This window comes from Oncorhynchus nerka, linkage group LG1, assembly GCF_034236695.1.
Source record: "Oncorhynchus nerka isolate Pitt River linkage group LG1, Oner_Uvic_2.0, whole genome shotgun sequence".
Classification (NCBI taxonomy): Eukaryota; Metazoa; Chordata; class Actinopteri; order Salmoniformes; family Salmonidae; genus Oncorhynchus; species Oncorhynchus nerka.
This window is the reverse complement of record NC_088396.1, coordinates 37591929-37613690: the sequence shown is the minus strand read 5'-3', so window position 1 is coordinate 37613690 and position 21762 is coordinate 37591929. Positions and strand designations below refer to the sequence as shown.

Sequence of the window (21762 nt, the reverse complement as noted above, 5' to 3'; positions counted from 1 at the left end):
GTGTTGTTCGTCAAGGGACGGCAAACTGTGCCAATATATCCTCCAAACACCGGTTTTGAGGGCATTATTACTTTTATACAATGGGTTACCAACATATTCAAATAGTGATTGACATATTTTCAATTTTTTTTATTTTGATGAATTTATTCATACTATTTCATCCTTCCACAAGATATAGTCCCGACACAAATCTAGGGTTGCTACACAAGCCGGCAGGTCGTTCGTTCTATCGGTTCAGTTGCCAGAGATGCAACTCAGTCATTCAGTCTTTTTGTTCTGTATCTATGGATGCAACCCAGTCGTTCATTCTAAATGTTACATTGCAATACTGGCTGGCAACGTTCTTATCCCTTGCTTGCTAGCTAGCCAACCACAGCTAACTTACATTTACGTCAAACAGTGCAGCCAGAACAACAGCAAAGGAGCTGCATTTGCGTTTGTTTAAGCTGTTTTCTAGTGCCATTTATTTAGATACATCCATAACAATGAGCTAATGATGCACAATTTCACCTGGCATAGGAAATGTGCTCTCTCGTCAGGATAATGTTGTTCAGGGGAGCTAGCCAACAACACAGTCACTTCAAACGGAAAATGGAAAGACAGCAATCTAGCTGCATTTCATTTCATTTTACCTTTTTTTAATTTACATTTCTTTGCATATATCCATAAAAATTATGCCAGCTGTTTCATGATTTTGACTGGCTGAGAAAAGCTATCTGCCTGTCTGTCTCATCCAGACACGTTTATTTCTATGCGACAGCTGGAGATCGAATTTCATCATTGAAACAATGTTGCAAATGTCGGTGAGACAGACAGCAAGGTACAGTGGGGCAAAAAAGTATTTAGTCAGCCACCAATTGTGCAAGTTCTCCCACTTAAAAAGATGAGAGAGGCCTGTAATTTTCATCATAGGTACACTTCAACTATGACAGACAAAATGAGGAGAATAAATCCAGAAAATCACATTGTAGGATTTGTAATGAATTTATTTGCAAATGATGGTGGAAAATAAGTATTTGGTCAATAACAAAAGTTTATCTCAATACTTTGTTATATACCCTTTGTTGGCAATGACAGAGGTCAAACGTTTTCTGTCAGTCTTAACAAGGTTTTCACACACTGTTGCTGGTATTTTGGCCCATTCCTCCATGCAGATCTCCTCTAGAGCAGTGATGTTTTGGGGCTGTTGCTGGGCAACACGGACTTTCAACTCCCTCTAAAGATTTTCTATGGGGTTGAGATCTGGAGACTGGCTAGGCCACTCCAGGACCTTGAAATGCTTCTTACGAAGCCACTCCTTCGTTGCCTGGGTGGTGTGTTTGGGATCATTGTCATGCAGAAAGACCCAGCCACATTTCATCTTCAATGCCCTTGCTGATGGAAGGAGGTTTCACTCAAAATCTCACGATACATGGCCCCATTCATTCTTTCCTTTACACGGATCAGTCGTCCTGGTCCCTTTGCAGAAAAAGAGCCCCAACGCATGATGTTTCCACCCCCATGCCTCACAGTAGTTATGGTGTTCTTTGGATGCAACTCAACATTCTTTGTCCTCCAAACACGACGAGTTGAGTTTTTACCAAAAAGTTATATTTTGGTTTCACCTGACCATATGACATTCTCCCAATCTTCTTCTGGATCATCCAAATGCTCTCTAGCAAACCTCAGATGGAACTGGACATGTACTGGCTTAAGCAGGGGGCCACGTCTGGCACTGCAGGATTTGAGTCCCTGGCGGCGTAGTGTGTTACTGATGGAAGGCTTTGTTACTTTGGTCCCAGCTCTCTGCAGGTCATTCACTAGGTCCCCTCCGTGTGGTTCTGAGATTTTTGCTCACGGTTGTGATCATTTTGACCCCACGGGGTGAGATCTTGCGTGGAGCCCCATATCGAGGGAGATTATCAGTGGTCTTGTATGTCTTCCATTTCCTAATAATTGCTCCCACAGTTGATTTCTTCAAACCAAGCTGCTTACCTATTGCAGATTCAGTCTTCCCAGCCTGTGTCAGCGCCGTGTGTATCGGTGGCAGGGAAGTCAGGCGCAGGAGAGTCCACAGAACATGCTCCATAACACTAAAACGTACAGACATGAAAAAACATGGGTACGAGTACCCGTCGCGCACCAAACACAACAACTAAACAACACTAACAATAAAACAATCTCTGACAAAGACATGAGGGGAAACAGAGGGTTAAATACACAACAGGTAATGAATGGGATTGAAAACAGGTGTGTGGGAAGACAAGACAAAACCAATGGAAAATTAAAAATGGATCAATGATGGCTAGAAGACCGGTGACGTCGAACGCCGAGCACCGCCCGAACAAGGAGAGGCAACGACTTCGGCAGAAGTTGTGACAGCCTGGTGCAGGTCTACAATTTTGTTTCTGGTGTCCTTTGACAGCTCTTTGGTCTTGGCCATAGTGGAATTTGGAGTGTGACTGTTTGAGGTTGTGGACAGGTGTCTTTCATACTGATAACAAGTTCAAACAGGTGCCATTAATACAGGTAACGAGTAGAGGACAGAGGAGCCTCTTAAAGAAGAAGTTGCAGGTCTGTGAGAGCAAGAAATCTTGCTTGTTTGTAGGTTTTTAAATTTTTTTTTTTTTTTTAATTTCACCTTTATTTAACCAGGTAGGCTAGTTGAGAACAAGTTCTCATTTGCAACTGCGACCTGGCCAAGATAAAGCATAGCAGTGTGAACAGACAACACAGAGTTACACATGGAGTAAACAATTAACAAGTCAATAACACAGTAGAAAAAAAAAAGAAAAAAAATGGGGGGAGTCTATATACAATGTGTGCAAAAGGCATGAGGTAGGCGAATTATTACAATTTTGCAGATTAACACTGGAGTGATAAATGATCAGATGGTTATGTACAGGTAGAGATATTGGTGTGCAAAAGAGCAGAAAAGTAAATAAATAAAAACAGTATGGGGATGAGGTAGGTGAAAATGGGTGGGCTATTTACCAATAGATTATGTACAGCTGCAGCGATCGGTTAGCTGCTCAGATAGCTGATGTTTGAAGTTGGTGAGGGAGATAAAAGTCTCCAACTTCAGCGATTTTTGCAATTCGTTCCAGTCACAGGCAGCAGAGTACTGGAACGAAAGGCGGCCAAATGAGGTGTTGGCTTTAGGGATGATCAATGAGATACACCTGCTGGAGCGCGTGCTACGGATGGGTGTTGCCATCGTGACCAGTGAACTGAGATAAGGCGGAGCTTTACCTAGCATGGACTTGTAGATGACCTGGAGCCAGTGGGTCTGGCGACGAATATGTAGCGAGGGCCAGCCGACTAGAGCATACTCAAGTCGCAGTGGTGGGTGGTATAAGGTGCTTTAGTGACAAAACAGATGGCACTGTGATAGACTGCATCCAGTTTGCTGAGTAGAGTGTTGGAAGCCATTTTGTAGATGACATCGCTGAAGTCGAGGATCGGTAGGATAGTCAGTTTTACTAGGGTAAGCTTGGCGGCGTGAGTGAAGGAGGCTTTGTTGCGGAATAGAAAGCCGACTCTTGATTTGATTTTCGATTGGAGATGTTTGATATGACCAAATACTTATTTTCCACCATAATTTGCAAATAAATTCATTAAAATCCTACAATGTGATTTTCTGGATTTTTTTCTCATTTTGTCTGTCATAGTTGAAGTGTACCTATGATGAAAATTACAGGCCTCTCTCATCTTTTTAAGTGGGAGAACTTGCACAATTGGTGGCTGACTAAATACTTTTTTGCCCCACTGTATATACAAATCTCCGCTGTTGAAAATCAAATGCTAATGAAACAAGAGATAATGTCTAAATTATTTTTATAGTGGAGATCAAGTTTATAAATTGCCTGGCTGGGCTGATGAGATACTGTATTGCGCAGTAAGATGGAACAGCATTTCAACATCATAGCTTTAGCCGGTGGTAACTTTTGGAATAGACACTGGTTGGAATGCGGTTTTAACTAATGAGCATCCAGGATTAGACCCACCCATTGTATAATTATTTATTTATTTTTCCCTTGCAGCATTGCCTCCTGTGATAGAGTGCAGTGGGGATGAGTTCCACTGTACGGAAGATGGTACGTGTATCCCAGAGCGCTGGAGGTGTGATGGGGACAAAGACTGCGAGGACGGTAGTGATGAGGTGGCCTGTGAGGGCACCAAGAGGATTTGTGACCCCAAGGCCAAGTTCACATGCAAAGACACAGGTAGGATAGAGACTTCTCTGTCAGTAATCATAATCCAGAACCAAAACTTCCTAGCTACTCGATTTGCCTAAGAAAATATTTTGTCTGATGGTAGTGTACAATCTTTGACCATTACATTAATGCTAAACTAGAAGCAAATTTAAAAGGATGACATTGACCAACATCAAATAGCAGAGCTAGAAACTCTAGCCTCACCAACTGTCTATGTAGTACATCATAGAAACCACATATATTTTATAGTACCATCTCTACAAAAAAAGAATGGCATGAAAAAAATAATGTAGCTGGAATTTATAGTTGCCGCTTCGCTTTATTGGCTCCTGATTTGAACTTTTTTTGTACATAATGTTTCCGCCATAATATTCTATGACCAAAAAGAGCTCCTGGACATTAGAACAGTGATCACTAAACTCAATGAAGATTTATACTTCAATGAGTCGGCGACCCAGGACATAATGCTTAACCCGAACCAGGCCCTAATCCCTGATTCAGAAGAGAAAGAGACTACGGCGTTGAGTAAATTAACCACCGCTATCTCTGTTCTATTGGTGAATGTACAATCACTGGAGAGCAAACTGGACGAGCTCCGTTCGAGACTATCTTATCAACAGGACCTGAAGGACTGTAATATCCTATGTTCCTCTGAAACTTGGCTGAACAAGGACACTGACAATATTCTAGCTGGTTTTTCTATGCATCGGCAGGACAGAACGGCAACGTCGGGTAAGCTCAAGGGGCGTGGTGTGTGTCTCTCTGTTAACAACAGCTGGTGTGGAATCTCTAATATTAAAGTAAGTCTCGAGGTTCTATTCACCTGAGATAGAATACGCCATGAGAAGCTATAGACCATGCTATTTACCTAGAGTTTTCATCTATATTTTTCAGAGCTGTCTATTACCACCAAAATATTATGCTGGCACAAAAAAACTGTGGATCAACTTTACTCCACACACGGACGCATACAAAGCTCTTCCTCACCCTCCATTTGGAAAATCGGACCATAACTTTATTCTCCTTATTCCTGCTTAGAAGCAAACACTCAAACAAAAAGTACCGCTGATGTGCTCAATACGGAAGTGGTCAGATGAAGCAGATGCTTAGCTACATAACTGATTCGCTAGCACACTGGAATATGTTTCTGATGGTATTGAGGAGTTTATTACATCAGTCACCGGCTTAATCAATAAGTGCATCACAGTGACCGTACATACAGTGTACATATCCCAACCAGAAGCCATGTATTACTGGCAACATCCACACTGAGATAAAGGCTAGAGCGTCATCTTTCAAGGAGCGGGACACTAACCTGGACGTGTTTAAGAAATCCCGCTACGCCCTCCAATGAACCATCAAACAGGCAAGGCGTCAATACAGGACTAAGATTGAATCTTACTACACCAGCTCTGATGCTCACGGATGTGTCAGGGCTTGCAAACTAGCACGGAAAAACAAAGGGAAAACCCAGCCGCGAGCTGCCCAGTGACACAAGCCTACCAGACGAGCTGAATGCATTTTATGCTTGCTTTGAGGCAAGCAACACTGAACCATATGTGAGAGCACCAGCTGTTCCAGATGTCTGTGTAATCACACTTTCAGTAGCTGAATTAAGTAAGACCTTTGAACAGGCTAACATTCACAAGGCCGCAGGGCCAGGCGGATTACCAGGACGTGTATTCAGATCATGCAATGGCCAGCTGGCAAGTCTTCACTGATATTTACAACATTTCCTGACGTAGTGTAATACTGTATACCTGCATGTTTCAACCAGTAGTCCCTATGCCCAAGAACGCCTAGACATCCTGTCCAAATAAATATCGCCCCATAACACTCACATTTGTCGCCACGAAATACTTTGCAAGGCTGGTCAAGGCTCACATCAAAACCATCATCCAAGGCACCTTTGCGCCACTCCAAATCACATACCGCCCCACCAGATGCAGACATGGTGCAATCTCTATTGCACTCCACACTGCCCTTGGACAAAAGGAACACCTACGTGAGAATGCTGTTCATTGACTACAGCTCAGCATTCAACACCATAGTGCCATCCAAGCTCACCACTAAGTTAAGGACCCAGGGACTGAACACCCTCTGCAACTGATTCCTGGACTTCCTGACGGGATGCCCCCAGGTGAAGAGGGCAGGCGAAAACACATTTGCCACGCTGACCCTCAACACGGGGGACCCTCTGGGGTGCATGCTGTCCTCTCTTGTACTCCCTACTCACCCAGGACTACGTGGCCACGCATGACTCCAACACCATCATTAAGTTTGCCAACAACACAATGGTGGTAGACCTGATCCCCGATAATGATGAGACAGCTTATAAGGAGGAGGTCAGAGAACTGGCATTGTGGTGCCAGGACAACAACCTATTCCTCAACATCAGCAAGACAAAGGAGTTGATCGTGCACTACAGGAAACAGAGGGCCGAGCACGCCCCCTCACATCACTAAGGATCTATCCTGGTCCAAACTAACAAACACAGCCGTTCCCCTGACGAGGCTGAAAATATTTGGCATGGGCATCTCAGATCCTCAAAAAGTTCTACAGCTGAACCATTGAGAGCATCTTGACTAGCTACATTACCGTACATCACTGGGGCCAAACTCCCTGCCAATACAAGACCTCTATACCTGCCGTTGTCAGATGAAGGCCATGAAAATTGTCAAAGAAATTGTCAAAGACTCCAGCTACCCAAGTCATAGACAGTTCTCTCTGCTATCACACGGCAAGCGGTACCGATGCACCAAGTCTGGAACCAACAGGACCCTGAACAGCTTCTACCCCCAAGCTATAAGACTGCTAAGTTGTTATTTAAATAGTTAACCAAATAGATACCCGGAATATCTGCATTGATCCTTTTTGCACTAACTTTTTTGACATCTGCTACTGTTTACTATCTGTAACTCTATTCCTAGTTACAGTATATGTATGTACATATCCTCTTAAATTATCTTGTATTCCTGCACATCGATACGGCACTGGTACCCCTTGTATATAGCCAAGTTATTGTTACTCATTGTGTAATTATTATTACTTTTATTATGTTTTACTTTTCTATTATTTCTCTATGTTCTTTCTCTCTGCATTGTTGGGAAGGGCCCATAAGTAAGCATTTCAATGTTAGTTCACACCTGTTGTTTACTAAGCATATGATGAATAACATTTGATTTGAAATTTGATTTTAAGTGCAACAGAGGTGAATCCAGCTTTTATCACAGGCCTCTAAATTAGGATGCTCTGTAATCCAGGCTTCACACAGTCACTGGCCTAGCTGCATTAATTAATGATGATACTGTAAATTCTGTCAATTCTGGCATATCTGTGCCTCTTCCCCTGCAGTTATTCCACCTGCTTTGGCTGCCTCTTTGTAATACACATGGCGAGCAAGGGGAATTTGAGATTATCCCTGGTAGCAAGTATCAGGAGGCTGTAATTATCTAGCTGTGGATTTTCATTTGAAGTGAAGCATTTAACTCACAACTGTGGCTGTGCCTTTCTGTTGATGGCAGGAAGAAGATAGATGTTTTACAAAATATCTCAGCAGTGCATTACCTCATGTAATGTAGTACTGTATATTCTAGTCTAAACTCACGATACAGTACACTGTGCATATTTTACAGTCTTTGTAGACTGCAATCACCTCATTCTGTGGAAAAGATTATGATATGGATCATGCTATGCCTTAAATTGCTTTCAGGCTGTTGGTATGAATTCTTGATTCTTGATTTAGATGTCAAATAGCTTTTTTTCAAAGTGCCCGAGGGATTATTCACCAAGTTTATTACAGATGCTTGAAGTTCACTGTGTGGTTATGTTGATTGGTTCCTCTTCAGCATTTGCAGTAGTGTATTCCCTTAGGGTTCTATTTCAGAGGTTCTACTCAACTGTGTGGACAGTTGATCATTGACATTGTCTCTGAGGAATATCTTCTGCATCTTTTTTTGGTTGTGTTTATGGATTGTGCGCATTTGTGTTTGTTTGTGTATGTCTGGATGTATCTGTATACATGTGTGACACCATCAGGAAAGTGTATCACCAAGAGCTGGGTTTGTGATGGAGATATCGACTGTGAGGATCTTTCCGATGAGGATTCCTGTGAGGCAGCTGTCTGTAAGCCTCCAAAATACCCCTGTGCCAATGACACCTCCATTTGCCTGCCACCAGAGAAGATCTGCAACGGCAAGACCGACTGTGCTGACCAGTCTGACGAAAGGCCTTTCTGTGGTAATAAGGAGAGATATTATTTGTAGTACACCATATTGCTTGATACCCTAGAAATAGATTAGTCTGTGGTCTTTCTGCCTAGTTGTGAAGAAGTGTTCCATGTTTTTAAGTGGAAGCGATGTGTTTAGAGCAGTGGTATTCAACTTTTCCATCTGGGACACCATTTTTTCTCACCGGAATTTCTGGGGACTCAATTCTTGTTGACAGAAATTTTTGCAACCCCACCCCAAATCTAATGACACACCCTTACAATCTGTAAAGTTTTATATTCACATAAACAAATAACCCTTAACATTCATTACATTTCCATCTCTCTAAGACAGTCGTTCTCAAACCTCTTCTTGGGGACCCGTAGATGTTTCAGAATTTGGTTGTAGCTCTGAACTAACTCACCTGATTCAACTTGACTAGTTGAAAATAATTTTTCCATGTTTTTAAGTGGAAGCTTGCTAGCTCTGGACTAGATTGAATACATTGAATGGCTGTGGGCCCCCAAGGAGAAGTTTGAGAACCACTGCTCTAAACCACTCCTCTTAATTTTTTATTATTTCGTGTCGGGGGGGTCGGGGGACACTGTGACCCCATCTGACAATACCTCTGGACAGGACCAACCAAGCAGGATATACTGTAACTCCTCTCACTTTGCCAAAGTACAGCCCCCACACCACTAGAGGGATATCAACAGACCACCAACTTACTACCCTGAGACAAGGCTGAATATAGCCCACGAAGATCTCCTCTACCGCACAAACCCGATGGGGCGCAAGACCGGACAGGAAGATCACGTCAGTGACTCAACCTACTCAAGTCGAGTATAGTGCAAAAAAGCCTATTTCATACATAGTGCACTACTTTTGAACAGAGCCCTACGCAGAACATTGTAAACGGAAAAGGGTTTAGGGAAGAGGATGCAATTTGGGATACACCATTTGAGAAAAGGCCCACACTGTGCTGCCAGCTTCATAACCAATTAGGTCACACAGGGAGACCTTGAGGGACCTGATTGATTTGAGCCAACTCAGCAGGAGTCATTCCTCCAGCTGTAACCTATGGGTGCACAGCGCTCCTATATCCTCTTCCACCCTCCACACACGCAGGCAACTAGGGGACCCCCGCAGAGAAAATGTTATCGTTTTTTTGTCTGTACCAAGAAGATTGTCTTAATCATGGCTAGCTAGCAAGGAGACTTCTGATCTCTAGTGTCCTTTTCTCACCAGAATGCCTTTTTACTTACTATAATCGGGTGCCTAGCTGCTTCAGAGAAAAGTATTTCATTACAGACTGGGGAGTGAATGGGAAACAGACTGTACAAAGAAAGAAAAGTAGTTCTTATTTGTTTTCCCTCTCCATATTAGTTTTATGAAAGGAATAGTAGACAACTCCACAACTTTCCGATTTCATTTTGTGCCTTGGCTATAAAAAAGGCGTTATCCCTCAGGTCATGCTACCGAGGACTAACAGAACTGTGGAGCCTCTTTCATTATGTAATAGCTTTCGTTATGTTGTATATGCAGTGGAAATATTCTGTCATCATGCTTGACTAGGAATCTCTAGCTCAGAGCAAAAAGTGGCAGTGTTATTCTTGTGCCAGCTAGTTTTAATTCTGATATTATTTGCGTTCTCATTCTTTTTTTAAGCGTACCATGCAGCATATGGCCCAACATATTGTGGTATATTATTTTTCTAACCTCTGTTGAGGATCCCCCTGTTCATTAACAACCCAATGCTCTTTTGAAAACCATCTCAGATAAGTGTTTGGTTCTTGCTTGCTGTCCTCTCTCCCTCTCTCTACTCCCAGATCGGAGTTGGTTCTTACTTCCTGTTTTCTCTCTCTCTGCTCCCAGATAAGTGTTTGGTGGCCAAGGTTGGCTGCAGCCATCAGTGCACGGTGGTACCAGGGACGGGGGTGGTCTGCTCCTGCCCTCCAGGGCTCCACCTGGACTCTAACAACAGGACGTGTGAGGCGGTGGACTACTGCAGTAGGCATCTGAAGTGCAGCCAGGTGTGTGAGCAGTACAAGACCACCGTCAAGTGTTCCTGCTACCCAGGCTGGAGGCTTGGCCCTGATGGAGACAGCTGCCACAGCACAGGTTAGGTGACAGAGTGTGTCTGTGTGGGGGTTGTGAGGACTGCGTGTGTAGAGAATATAGAGTAGAGTAGTACTTTATTGATCCTAACTTGGGAAATTGTTTTATTGCTCAACATCATTAATAAATAACAAAAACAAGACCTGTATGCATGATAAACACATTTTCTTTTAAACATATGATAAGACATATAGGATGGTTCCTCCACGTTAATAGCCATTGAAGATAGAGACCAGTGAAAGATAGGTAAAAAATACTGTTGCCTATCCTACTCCTGGGAATCAAGCAACAACAACATTCCTATTAAGAAGGCATCAGAAAGAAGGCAGTGTGTGTGTGTGTGTGTGTGTGTGTGTGTGTGTGTGTGTGTGTGTGTGTGTGTGTGTGTGTGTGTGTGTGTGTGTGTGTGTGTGTGTGTGTGTGTGTGTGTGTGTGGGGTGGGGGGGGGGTATTTTACATAAATCCAATCACACAGCTTTACATGACTAGAACAAACCGTCTACTTGTGTTGTAGTTTGTGTGATTGAATTGATGTTTCGGATGTTTTTTTTGCTTCTGTGCTGCTGCTCGTAAACGAGAAGAACATGGCAGAACATGCAGCCTTGATGTGTCACATTCAGATTTATGAAGCTCGTTTTTTACTACTCGCCTCTCTATTTCCCTCAGAGATTGATGGCAGTTGCAGTGCTAATCATATGTTAAAACAGGGAAAGAATAGGCAATTTACTAAAGAATCACATGAACATTTTATTGGTTTTTACATAAATCAATTTTCTGCGCACAATAGAAAACTGAGTAAGAACCTCATTTAATTTAGACAAATGTGCTATTGAATCTGTGGTGATGTTTCATGCAAGAGCTCTTGCTTTTGTACAGAGAATTTCAGGTATAACTGAATTATAAATAAGTAGGGACTTGTCAGTATAGAAAGTAGCTAACATCCCTTCTCCCTACACTATCCAGTCTTTCTCATTGTTCTGTGATTTGAGGACAATATGTGTCTCCATAGTAAGGATAGGGTTTCATAACACATGTTTTGCCTTAGAGTAACCTTGTATCTGGAATTCTCTGAAGATAAGGTGTGTGTACCAGTGCCCAGTCATGAAAGAGCATGATCCAGTGTGTGTGCATGGGCATGTTTGTGTAGTCATGCATACCTGTGTATGTCCTCCACTAATGACTCCAGTTCAAACCGCTCATGTTGTTATTGTTATGGCATCGGTCACCTCCGCTTTAACATCGGTCACCTCCGCTTTAATATCGGTCACCTCCATTTTAACATTGGTCACCTCCGCTTTAACATCGGTCACCTCCATTTTAACATCGGTCACCTCCATTTTAACATCGGTCATCTCCATTTTAACATCGGTCACCTCCATTTTAACATCGGTCACCTTCCATTTTAACATTGGTCACCTTCCGCTTTAACATCGGTCACCTTCCGCTTTAACATCGGTCACCTCCATTTTAACATCGGTCACCTCCATTTTAACATCGGTCACCTCCATTTTAACATCGGTCACCCCCATTTTAACATCGGTCACCCCCATTTTAACATCGGTCACCTTCCGCTTTAACATCGGTCACCTCCGCTTTAACATCGGTCACCTCCATTTTAACATCGGTCATCTCCATTTTAACATCGGTCACCTCCGCTTTAACATCGGTCACCTTCCGCTTTAACATCGGTCACCTCCATTTTAACATCGGTCACCTCCATTTTAACATCGGTCACCTCCATTTTAACATCGGTCACCTTCCGCTTTAACATCGGTCATCTCCGCTTTAACATCGGTCACCTCCATTTTAACATCGGTTACCTTCCGCTTTAACATCGGTCACCTTCCGCTTTAACATCGGTCACCTCCGCTTTAACATCGGTTACCTCCGCTTTAACATCGGTCATCTCCATTTTAACATCGGTCATCTCCGCTTTAACATCGGTCATCTCCGCTTTAACATCGGTTACCTTCCGCTTTAACATCGGTCACCTTCCATTTTAACATCGGTCATCTCCATTTTAACATCGGTCACCTCCGCTTTAACATCGGTCACCTTCCGCTTTAACATCGGTCACCTCCATTTTAACATCGGTCACCTCCATTTTAACATCGGTCACCTCCATTTTAACATCGGTCACCTTCCGCTTTAACATCGGTCATCTCCGCTTTAACATCGGTCACCTCCATTTTAACATTGGTCATCTCCATTTTAACATCGGTCACCTTCCGCTTTAACATCGGTCACCTCCGCTTTAACATCGGTTACCTCCGCTTTAACATCGGTCATCTCCATTTTAACATCGGTCATCTCCGCTTTAACATCGGTCATCTCCGCTTTAACATCGGTTACCTTCCGCTTTAACATCGGTCACCTTCCATTTTAACATCGGTCATCTCCATTTTAACATCGGTCACCTTCCGCTTTAACATCGGTCACCTTCCGCTTTAACATCGGTCACCTTCCGCTTTAACATCGGTCACCTTCCGCTTTAACATCGGTCACCTCCATTTTAACATCGGTCACCTCCATTTTAACATCGGTCACCTTCCGCTTTAACATCGGTCATCTCCGCTTTAACATCGGTCACCTCCATTTTAACATCGGTCACCTCCGCTTTAACATCGGTCACCTCCGCTTTAACATCGGTCACCTTCCGCTTTAACATCGGTCACCTCCATTTTAACATCGGTCACCTTCCGCTTTAACATCGGTCACCTCCATTTTAACATCGGTCACCTCCATTTTAACATCGGTCACCTCCATTTTAACATCGGTCACCTTCCGCTTTAACATCGGTCACCTCCGCTTTAACATCGGTCACCTCCGCTTTAACATCGGTCACCTCCGCTTTAACATCGGTCACCTCCATTTTAACATCGGTCACCTCCGCTTTAACATCGGTCACCTCCATTTTAACATCGGTCACCTTCCGCTTTAACATCGGTCACCTCCGCTTTAACATCGGTCACCTTCCGCTTTAACATCGGTCACCTCCATTTTAACATCGGTCACCTTCCGCTTTAACATCGGTTACCTCCGCTTTAACATCGGTCATCTCCATTTTAACATATTTACATTACATTTACATTTAAGTCATTTAGCAGACGCTCTTATCCAGAGCGACTTACAAATTGGTGCTTTCACCTTATGACATCCAGTGGAACAGCCACTTTACAATAGTGCATCTAGGTCTTTTAAGGGGCGGGAGGGGGGGGGGGGGTGAGAAGGATTACTTTATCCTATCCTAGGTATTCCTTAAAGAGGTGGGGTTTCAGGTGTCTCCGGAAGGTGGTGATTGACTCCGCTGTCCTGGCGTCGTGAGGGAGTTTGTTCCACCATTGGGGGGCCAACATCGGTCATCTCCGCTTTAACATCGGTCATCTCCACTTTAACATCGGTCACCTCCGCTTTAACATCGGTCACCTCCATTTTAACATCGGTCACCTCCGCTTTAACATCGGTCACCTCCGCTTTAACATCGGTCACCTTCCGCTTTAACATCGGTCACCTCCGCTTTAACATCGGTCACCTCCATTTTAACATCTGTCACCTCCGCTTTAATATCGGTCACCTCCGCTTTAACATCGGTCATCTCCATTTTAACATCGGTCATCTCCGCTTTAACATCGGTCACCTCCATTTTAACATCGGTCACCTCCGCTTTAACATCGGTCACCCCCATTTTAACATCGGTCACCTTCCGCTTTAACATCGGTCACCTCCGCTTTAACATCGGTCACCTCCGCTTTAACATCGGTCACCTCCATTTTAACATCGGTCATCTCCATTTTAACATCGGTCATCTCCATTTTAACATCGGTCACCTCCATTTTAACATCGGTCACCTCCATTTTAACATCGGTCACCTCCATTTTAACATCGGTCACCCACGCTTTAACATCGGTCACCTCCATTTAAACATCGGTCACCTTCCGCTTTAACATCGGTCACCTCCATTTTAACATCGGTCACCTTCCGCTTTAGCATCGGTCACCTTCCGCTTTAACATCGGTCACCTCCATTTTAACATCGGTCACCTCCGCTTTAACATCGGTCACCTCCATTTTAACATCGGCCACCTCCGCTTTAACATCGGTCACCTCCATTTTAACATCGGTCACCTTCCGCTTTAACATCGGTCACCTCCATTTTAACATCGGTCACCTTCCGCTTTAGCATCGGTCACCTTCCGCTTTAACATCGGTCACCTCCATTTTAACATCGGTCACCTCCATTTTAACATCGGTCACCTCCATTTTAACATCGGTCACCTCCATTTTAACATCGGTCACCTCCATTTTAACATCGGTCACCTCCGCTTTAACATCGGTCACCTCCATTTTAACATCGGCCACCTCCGCTTTAACATCGGCCACCTCCGCTTTAACATCGGCCACCTCCGCTTTAACATCGGCCACCTCCGCTTTAACATCGGTCACCTCCATTTTAACATCGGTCATCTCCACTTTAACATCGGTCACCTCCATTTTAACATCGGTCACCTCCATTTTAACATCGGTCACCTCCATTTTAACATCGGTCACCTCCAGCTATAACATCGTTCACCTCCGCTTTAACATCGGTCACCTTCATTTTAACATCGGTCACCTCCATTTTAACATCGGTCACCTCCATTCTAACATCGGTAACCTCCGCTTTAACATTGGTCACCTCCGTTTTAACTCTTTCCTCTTCGTTTCCTTCCTTTCTTTCCTTCGGCCAGATCCCTTTGAGGCTTTCATCATCTTCTCTATCCGGCATGAGATAAGACGGATAGATCTTCATAAGCGAGACTACAGCCTGATGGTGCCAGGGCTCCGGAACACAATTGCGCTTGACTTCCACTTTAATCACAGCCTGCTCTACTGGACAGATGTGGTGGAGGATAAGATCTACAGAGGACGCCTCTCAGACTCTGGAGGTATGTAGGTCCTATACGTTACATCTAGGCTACATGTTAGATCTAAATGGTGTATTCTATTGGGCTTTCAGACTCTGAAGGTACATAAGTCTAAGCTGCACATTAAATCGTAAAAGCTGTGATGTTTTGAGGGTATCAGAATCTTTAAATACTTTGGTTAGGCTAAGCGTTAGATCTACATGCTGTGATCTATTGGATGAGGAGGATAAATATGGATTCCTTCCCTCCCACTCTTCAACTGTAATGGAACTTTTTCAGCTTCTTGTTTGGTATTTGGGTTAGTGTTTTGTGGCTGCACTACATTCTGTGCCTCTGCTGCAATAGAACTCTTTCTCTTAATGTGTTCTTAATGTTTTACATTAGGAAGGTGTTAATGGTTTGTACACTATTTCTCCCTTCCACAAAGGCTCCAGTTGCAGAGGATCACTGTAAACAGCTGGATTATAGACATACTGGCAAAACCTTTTATGTTTAATGGAACACTTCTTTCTTACTCAATAGTTTTTTTAGCTACGGTTTTCTCCCCATAAAATGTAATTTTGTTGGCAGACCAACAAACAAATCCCCTCAATAAGGGGGAAATTATCAGGATGAGTTGAATACATCCCTTCTCCAGTCTTCTCTCACCTAGTGTGTGTCAGTGGAGGGTGCTGATGGGAGGACGGCTCATAATAATGGCTAGAACGGAGCGAATGGCATGGCATCAAGCAAATGGAAACCATGTGTTTGATGTATTTCATTCTACTCCACTGATTCCGCTCCATGAGCCCGTTCTCCCTTAATTAAGGTGCCACCAACCTCCTGTGATGTGTGCATTGATGACCATGGTGCTGTGGGTTGGTCTGTCTCACCGGGTTTAAAGGGTGGTGACCATGGTTCTGTGGTTGGTGTTCCATCAGGTGTGACAGGGATCGAGGTGGTTGTGCAGCATGGGCTGGCCACTCCAGAGGGGCTGGCGGTGGATTGGATAGCAGGGAACCTGTACTGGATCGACAGTAACCTGGACCAGATTGAGGTGGCCAGGCTGAATGGCGATATGAGGACCACACTGATAGCTGGATGGATGGAGCATCCACGGGCCATCGCTCTGGACCCAGGACAAGGGTGGGTGCTAATTCACATCAGACCTGGGTTCAAATAGCGATTGTTTTCTGTAAAATGCTTTGAGTGTTTGATTGAGTCTATCTGGAGTGACAGATTTGCAGGGTTTACACTTTTGGGATTATTCAATTTGTTCTGTTGTGCCAGACAAGCTCAATCAAACAAAGCTAAACTATTTGAAAGAAAGCAAATACTATTTAAATCCAGGTCTGACTCAAATACTGTACACAATCAATCAGGTTTGAGGTCATAATATGAAAAACAACCGCCTTCATACTCTTCTACTTCCTTCTCCCTTGATGTATGAAGATGTCTGCTAGGTTAAGGTCCATTAGTGATAAAAATATAGAAGACATTTATAATAATACTGTGGACATTCTAGCGAAGACAAGTGATATGGCTAATATTTCCCTCTTCCCTGACTCATGCTCTTTACCACTCTTACTTTTTCTATTTTAATACATTGCTTCAATTAATCTCTGAACAACCTCACAGGCACAAAGTTGGATAAAAAAACAGAATAAGATGATTTTTTGGCATAGTGGTTTTAGCCTAGTTCTTCCATTTATGCATACTGATGAATTACGTTTATGTGATCATAAAACTGGTTTATTTTGTTTTAAAACAAAGTCCAGACATTCATAAAAATCAATTAAGTAGTCTTATAAGAAATAAATCTGCACTGCACATTTTAAGGGGGGGATGACTGCATTATAGAGGATAACACATTCTGATTAATGGATGATTTCTGTGCCTACAGGAAAAGTTTCTCTCCATAGCAATAATTCTAATTTAATTACTTGAATCCACTCAAAAGAGTGGGCCATTGATCTAAGGGGCCTGATCCAATGAATAAGGCTATTGATCTGTAGAAGGATGTTTTTCCTAACACTGTTTCATTGTCATCATTGCCCAATTTAAGCCTGTGCTCTTTAAGGGCTCTATGGGTCTCCCGCACTTGCCTGTGGCTCTGTGGGCAAAAGCAGGATAGTTGCCATGTTTGGGAAAAGAAATTGCAGTGTTCATTTACAGGCTACATCGAGCCGTAGAATGTAATACAGTGAGATCCGGGTTGGAGCGAGCGGTCGCATCCGAGCGCTTCGGTCTGCAGGTAGTATAACTTTTCATTACATTTCATTATAGTACAACGGTTTGATTTGTCTAATCTTAGCAATTTCTTCTTAGCTAGCTACATAGCCGTCTTTGTATCAAAGATAATTGCGTAATTATCGTATTTCGTCGTCCTAACGTAGTCTACACTGCTATCTGCCCAGCAGCTAGCCAGCTAGCCAGCTAGCAAACGTCCACCGTCTTCCGAATAGCAGCACTGTAAAAACTATTACACTCAACTGAACGACTTGATTAGTGTAGTGTTAGCTAGCTACATAGTTGTCTTTGCTGTCTTCGTATCCAAGATAATTGTGTAGTTTAGAGTGTGTAGTCTTAGAGTGATTATCTTAATTTACCGAGGTTAGCTAGCCAGCTATTTGTCGTCCTTAACGTAGGAGACACTGCTAGCTAGGCAACAGCTAGCCAACGTCTACCGAATAGAACTTCCTCACTCAACAACCCGGTCGCATTCGCTCCACAGGTAGTATCACATTTTCATTTAATTTCATTACAGTACAACGGTTTGATTTGTTTGATCGTAGCTAGCTACATAGCTAGCTACATAGCCGTCTTTGTATCAAAGATAATTGTGTAGTCTAGAGCGATTTTCTAGGTTAGCTAGCCAGCTATTGTCGTTCTTTTAACGCAACGTAACGTAATCAACACTGCTAGCTAGCCAGCTAGCCCCCGAATAGCAGCACTGTTGAAACTATCACACTCAACGGAACGACTTGATTAGTGTAGTGCCAACAACGCAGCCACTGCCAGCTAGCCTACTTCAGCAGTACTGTATCATTTTAATCATTTTAGTCAATAAGATTCTTGCTACGTAAGCTTAACTTTCTGAACATTCGAGACGTGTAGTCCACTTGTCATTCCAATCTCCTTTGCATTAGCGTAGCCTCTTCTGTAGCCTGTCAACTATGTGTCTGTCTATCCCTGTTCTCTCCTCTCTGCACAGACCATACAAACGCTCCACACCGCGTGGCCGCGGCCACCCTAATCTGGTGGTCCCAGCGCGCACGACCCACGTGGAGTTCCAGGTCTCCGGTAGCCTCTGGAACTGCCGATCTGCGGCCAACAAGGCAGAGTTCATCTCAGCCTATGCCTCCCTCCAGTCCCTCGACTTCTTGGCACTGACGGAAACATGGATCACCACAGATAACACTGCTACTCCTACTGCTCTCTCTTCGTCTGCCCACGTGTTCTCGCACACCCGAGAGCTTCTGGTCAGCGGGGTGGTGGCACGGGGATCCTCATCTCTCCCAAGTGGTCATTCTCTCTTTCTCCCCTTACCCATCTGTCTATCGCCTCCTTTGAATTCCATGCTGTCACAGTTACCAGCCCTTTCAAGCTTAACATCCTTATCATTTATCGCCCTCCAGGTTCCTCGGAGAGTTCATCAATGAGCTTGATGCCTTGATAAGCTCCTTTCCTGAGGACGGCTCACCTCTCACAGTTCTGGGCGACTTTAACCTCCCCACGTCTACCTTTGACTCATTCCTCTCTGCCTCCTTCTTTCCACTCCTCTCCTCTTTTGACCTCACCCTCTCACCTTCCCCCTACTCACAAGGCAGGCAATACGCTCGACCTCATCTTTACTAGATGCTGTTCTTCCACTAACCTCACTGCAACTCCTCCAAGTCTCCGACCACTACCTTGTATCCTTTTCCCTCTCGCTCTCATCCAACACTTCCCACACTGCCCCTACTCGGATGGTATCGCGCCGTCCCAACCTTCGCTCTCTCTCCCCCGCTACTCTCTCCTCTTCCATCCTATCATCTCTTCCCTCTGCTCAAACCTTCTCCAACCTATCTCCTGATTCTGCCTCCTCAACCCTCCTCTCCTCCCTTTCTGCATCCTTTGACTCTCTATGTCCCCTATCCTCCAGGCCGGCTCGGTCCTCCCCTCCCGCTCCGTGGCTCGACGACTCATTGCGAGCTCACAGAACAGGGCTCCGGGCAGCCGAGCGGAAATGGAGGAAAACTCGCCTCCCTGCGGACCTGGCAGCCTTTCACTCCCTCCTCTCTACATTTTCCTCTTCTGTCTCTGCTGCTAAAGCCACTTTCTACCACTCTAAATTCCAAGCATCTGCCTCTAACCCTAGGAAGCTCTTTGCCACCTTCTCCTCCCTCCTGAATCCTCCCCCTCCCCTCTCTGCAGATGACTTCGTCAACCATTTTGAAAAGAAGGTCGACGACATCCGATCCTCGTTTGCTAAGTCAAACGACACCGCTGGTTCTGCTCACACTGCCCTACCCTGTGCTCTGACCTCTTTCTCCCCTCTCTCTCCAGATGAAATCTCGCGTCTTGTGACGGCCGGCCGCCCAACAACCTGCCCGCTTGACCCTATCCCCTCCTCTCTTCTCCAGACCATTTACGGAGACCTTCTCCCTTACCTCACCTCGCTCATCAACTCATCCCTGACCGCTGGCTACGTCCCTTCCGTCTTCAAGAGAGCGAGAGTTGCACCCCTTCTGAAAAAACCTACACTCGATCCCTCCGATGTCAACAACTACAGACCAGTATCCCTTCTTTCTTTTTTCTCCAAAACTCTTGAACGTGCCGTCCTTGGCCAGCTCTCCCGCTATCTCTCTCAGAATGACCTTCTTGATCCAAATCAGTCAGGTTTCAAGACTAGTCATTCAACTGAGACTGCTCTTCTCTGTATCACGGAGGCGCTCCGCACTGCTAAAGGTAACTCTCTCTCCTCTGCTCTCATCCTTCTAGACCTATCGGCTGCCTTCGATACTGTTAACCATCAGATCCTCCTCTCCACCCTCTCCGAGTTGGGCATCTCCGGCGCGGCCCACGCTTGGATTGCGTCCTACCTGACAGGTCGCTCCTACCAGGTGGCCTGGCGAGAATCTGTCTCCTCACCACGCGCTCTCACCACTGGCGTCCCCCAGGGCTCTGTTCTAGGCCCTCTCCTATTCTCGCTATACACCAAGTCACTTGGCTCTGTCATAACCTCACATGGTCTCTCCTATCATTGCTATGCAGACGACACACAATTAATCTTCTCCTTTCCCCCTTCTGATGACCAGGTGGCGAATCGCATCTCTGCATGTCTGGCAGACATATCAGTGTGGATGACGGATCACCACCTCAAGCTGAACCTCGGCAAGACGGAGCTGCTCTTCCTCCCGGGGAAGGACTGCCCGTTCCATGATCTCGCCATCACGGTTGACAACTCCATCGTGTCCTCCTCCCAGAGCGCTAAGAACCTTGGCGTGATCCTGGACAACACCCTGTCGTTCTCAACTAACATCAAGGCGGTGGCCCGTTCCTGTAGGTTCATGCTCTACAACATCCGCAGAGTACGACCCTGCCTCACACAGGAAGCGGCGCAGGTCCTAATCCAGGCACTTGTCATCTCCCGTCTGGATTACTGCAACTCGCTGTTGGCTGGGCTCCCTGCCTGTGCCATTAAACCCCTACAACTCATCCAGAACGCCGCAGCCCGTCTGGTGTTCAACCTTCCCAAGTTCTCTCACGTCACCCCGCTCCTCCGCTCTCTCCACTGGCTTCCAGTTGAAGCTCGTATCCGCTACAAGACCATGGTGCTTGCCTACGGAGCTGTGAGGGGAACGGCACCTCAGTACCTCCAGGCTCTGATCAGGCCCTACACCCAAACAAGGGCACTGCGTTCATCCACCTCTGGCCTGCTCGCCTCCCTACCACTGAGGAAGTACAGTTCCCGCGCAGCCCAGTCAAAACTGTTCGCTGCTCTGGCCCCCCAATGGTGGAACAAACTCCCTCACGACGCCAGGACAGCGGAGTCAATCACCACCTTCCGGAGACACCTGAAACCCCACCTCTTTCAGGAATACCTAGGATAGGATAAAGTAATCCTTCTCACCCCCCCCCTTAAAAGATGTAGATGCACTATTGTAAAGTGGCTGTTCCACTGGATGTCTTAAGGTGAACACACCAATTTGTAAGTCGCTCTGGATAAGAGCGTCTGCTAAATGACTTAAATGTAATGTAAAATGTAATAAAAATCAGATAGCTTCCAGTTCCAGTCAATGTCACAGATGCTGTGGAACATGGATCGGTTTGGTGCAGTTCTAGGCTACTCAGACTGCTACCAATGTGTATGTTC

The 21762-nt window shown here is 44.9% G+C and overlaps 1 protein-coding gene across 1 annotated transcript in view; it reads left to right on the top strand.

Annotated features, from left to right (window-relative positions):
* LOC115117317 (low-density lipoprotein receptor-related protein 1B-like) overlaps positions 1-21762 on the top strand; it is a 286805-nt gene that overhangs the window by 41477 nt on the left and 223566 nt on the right. Inside the window, exons 15-19 of the mRNA XM_065014311.1 lie at positions 4023-4205; positions 8235-8435; positions 10280-10525; positions 15249-15446; positions 16346-16550. Of these exons, the coding sequence (XP_064870383.1) occupies positions 4023-4205; positions 8235-8435; positions 10280-10525; positions 15249-15446; positions 16346-16550 (1033 nt within the window). The remainder of the gene's footprint in view (positions 1-4022; positions 4206-8234; positions 8436-10279; positions 10526-15248; positions 15447-16345; positions 16551-21762) is intronic.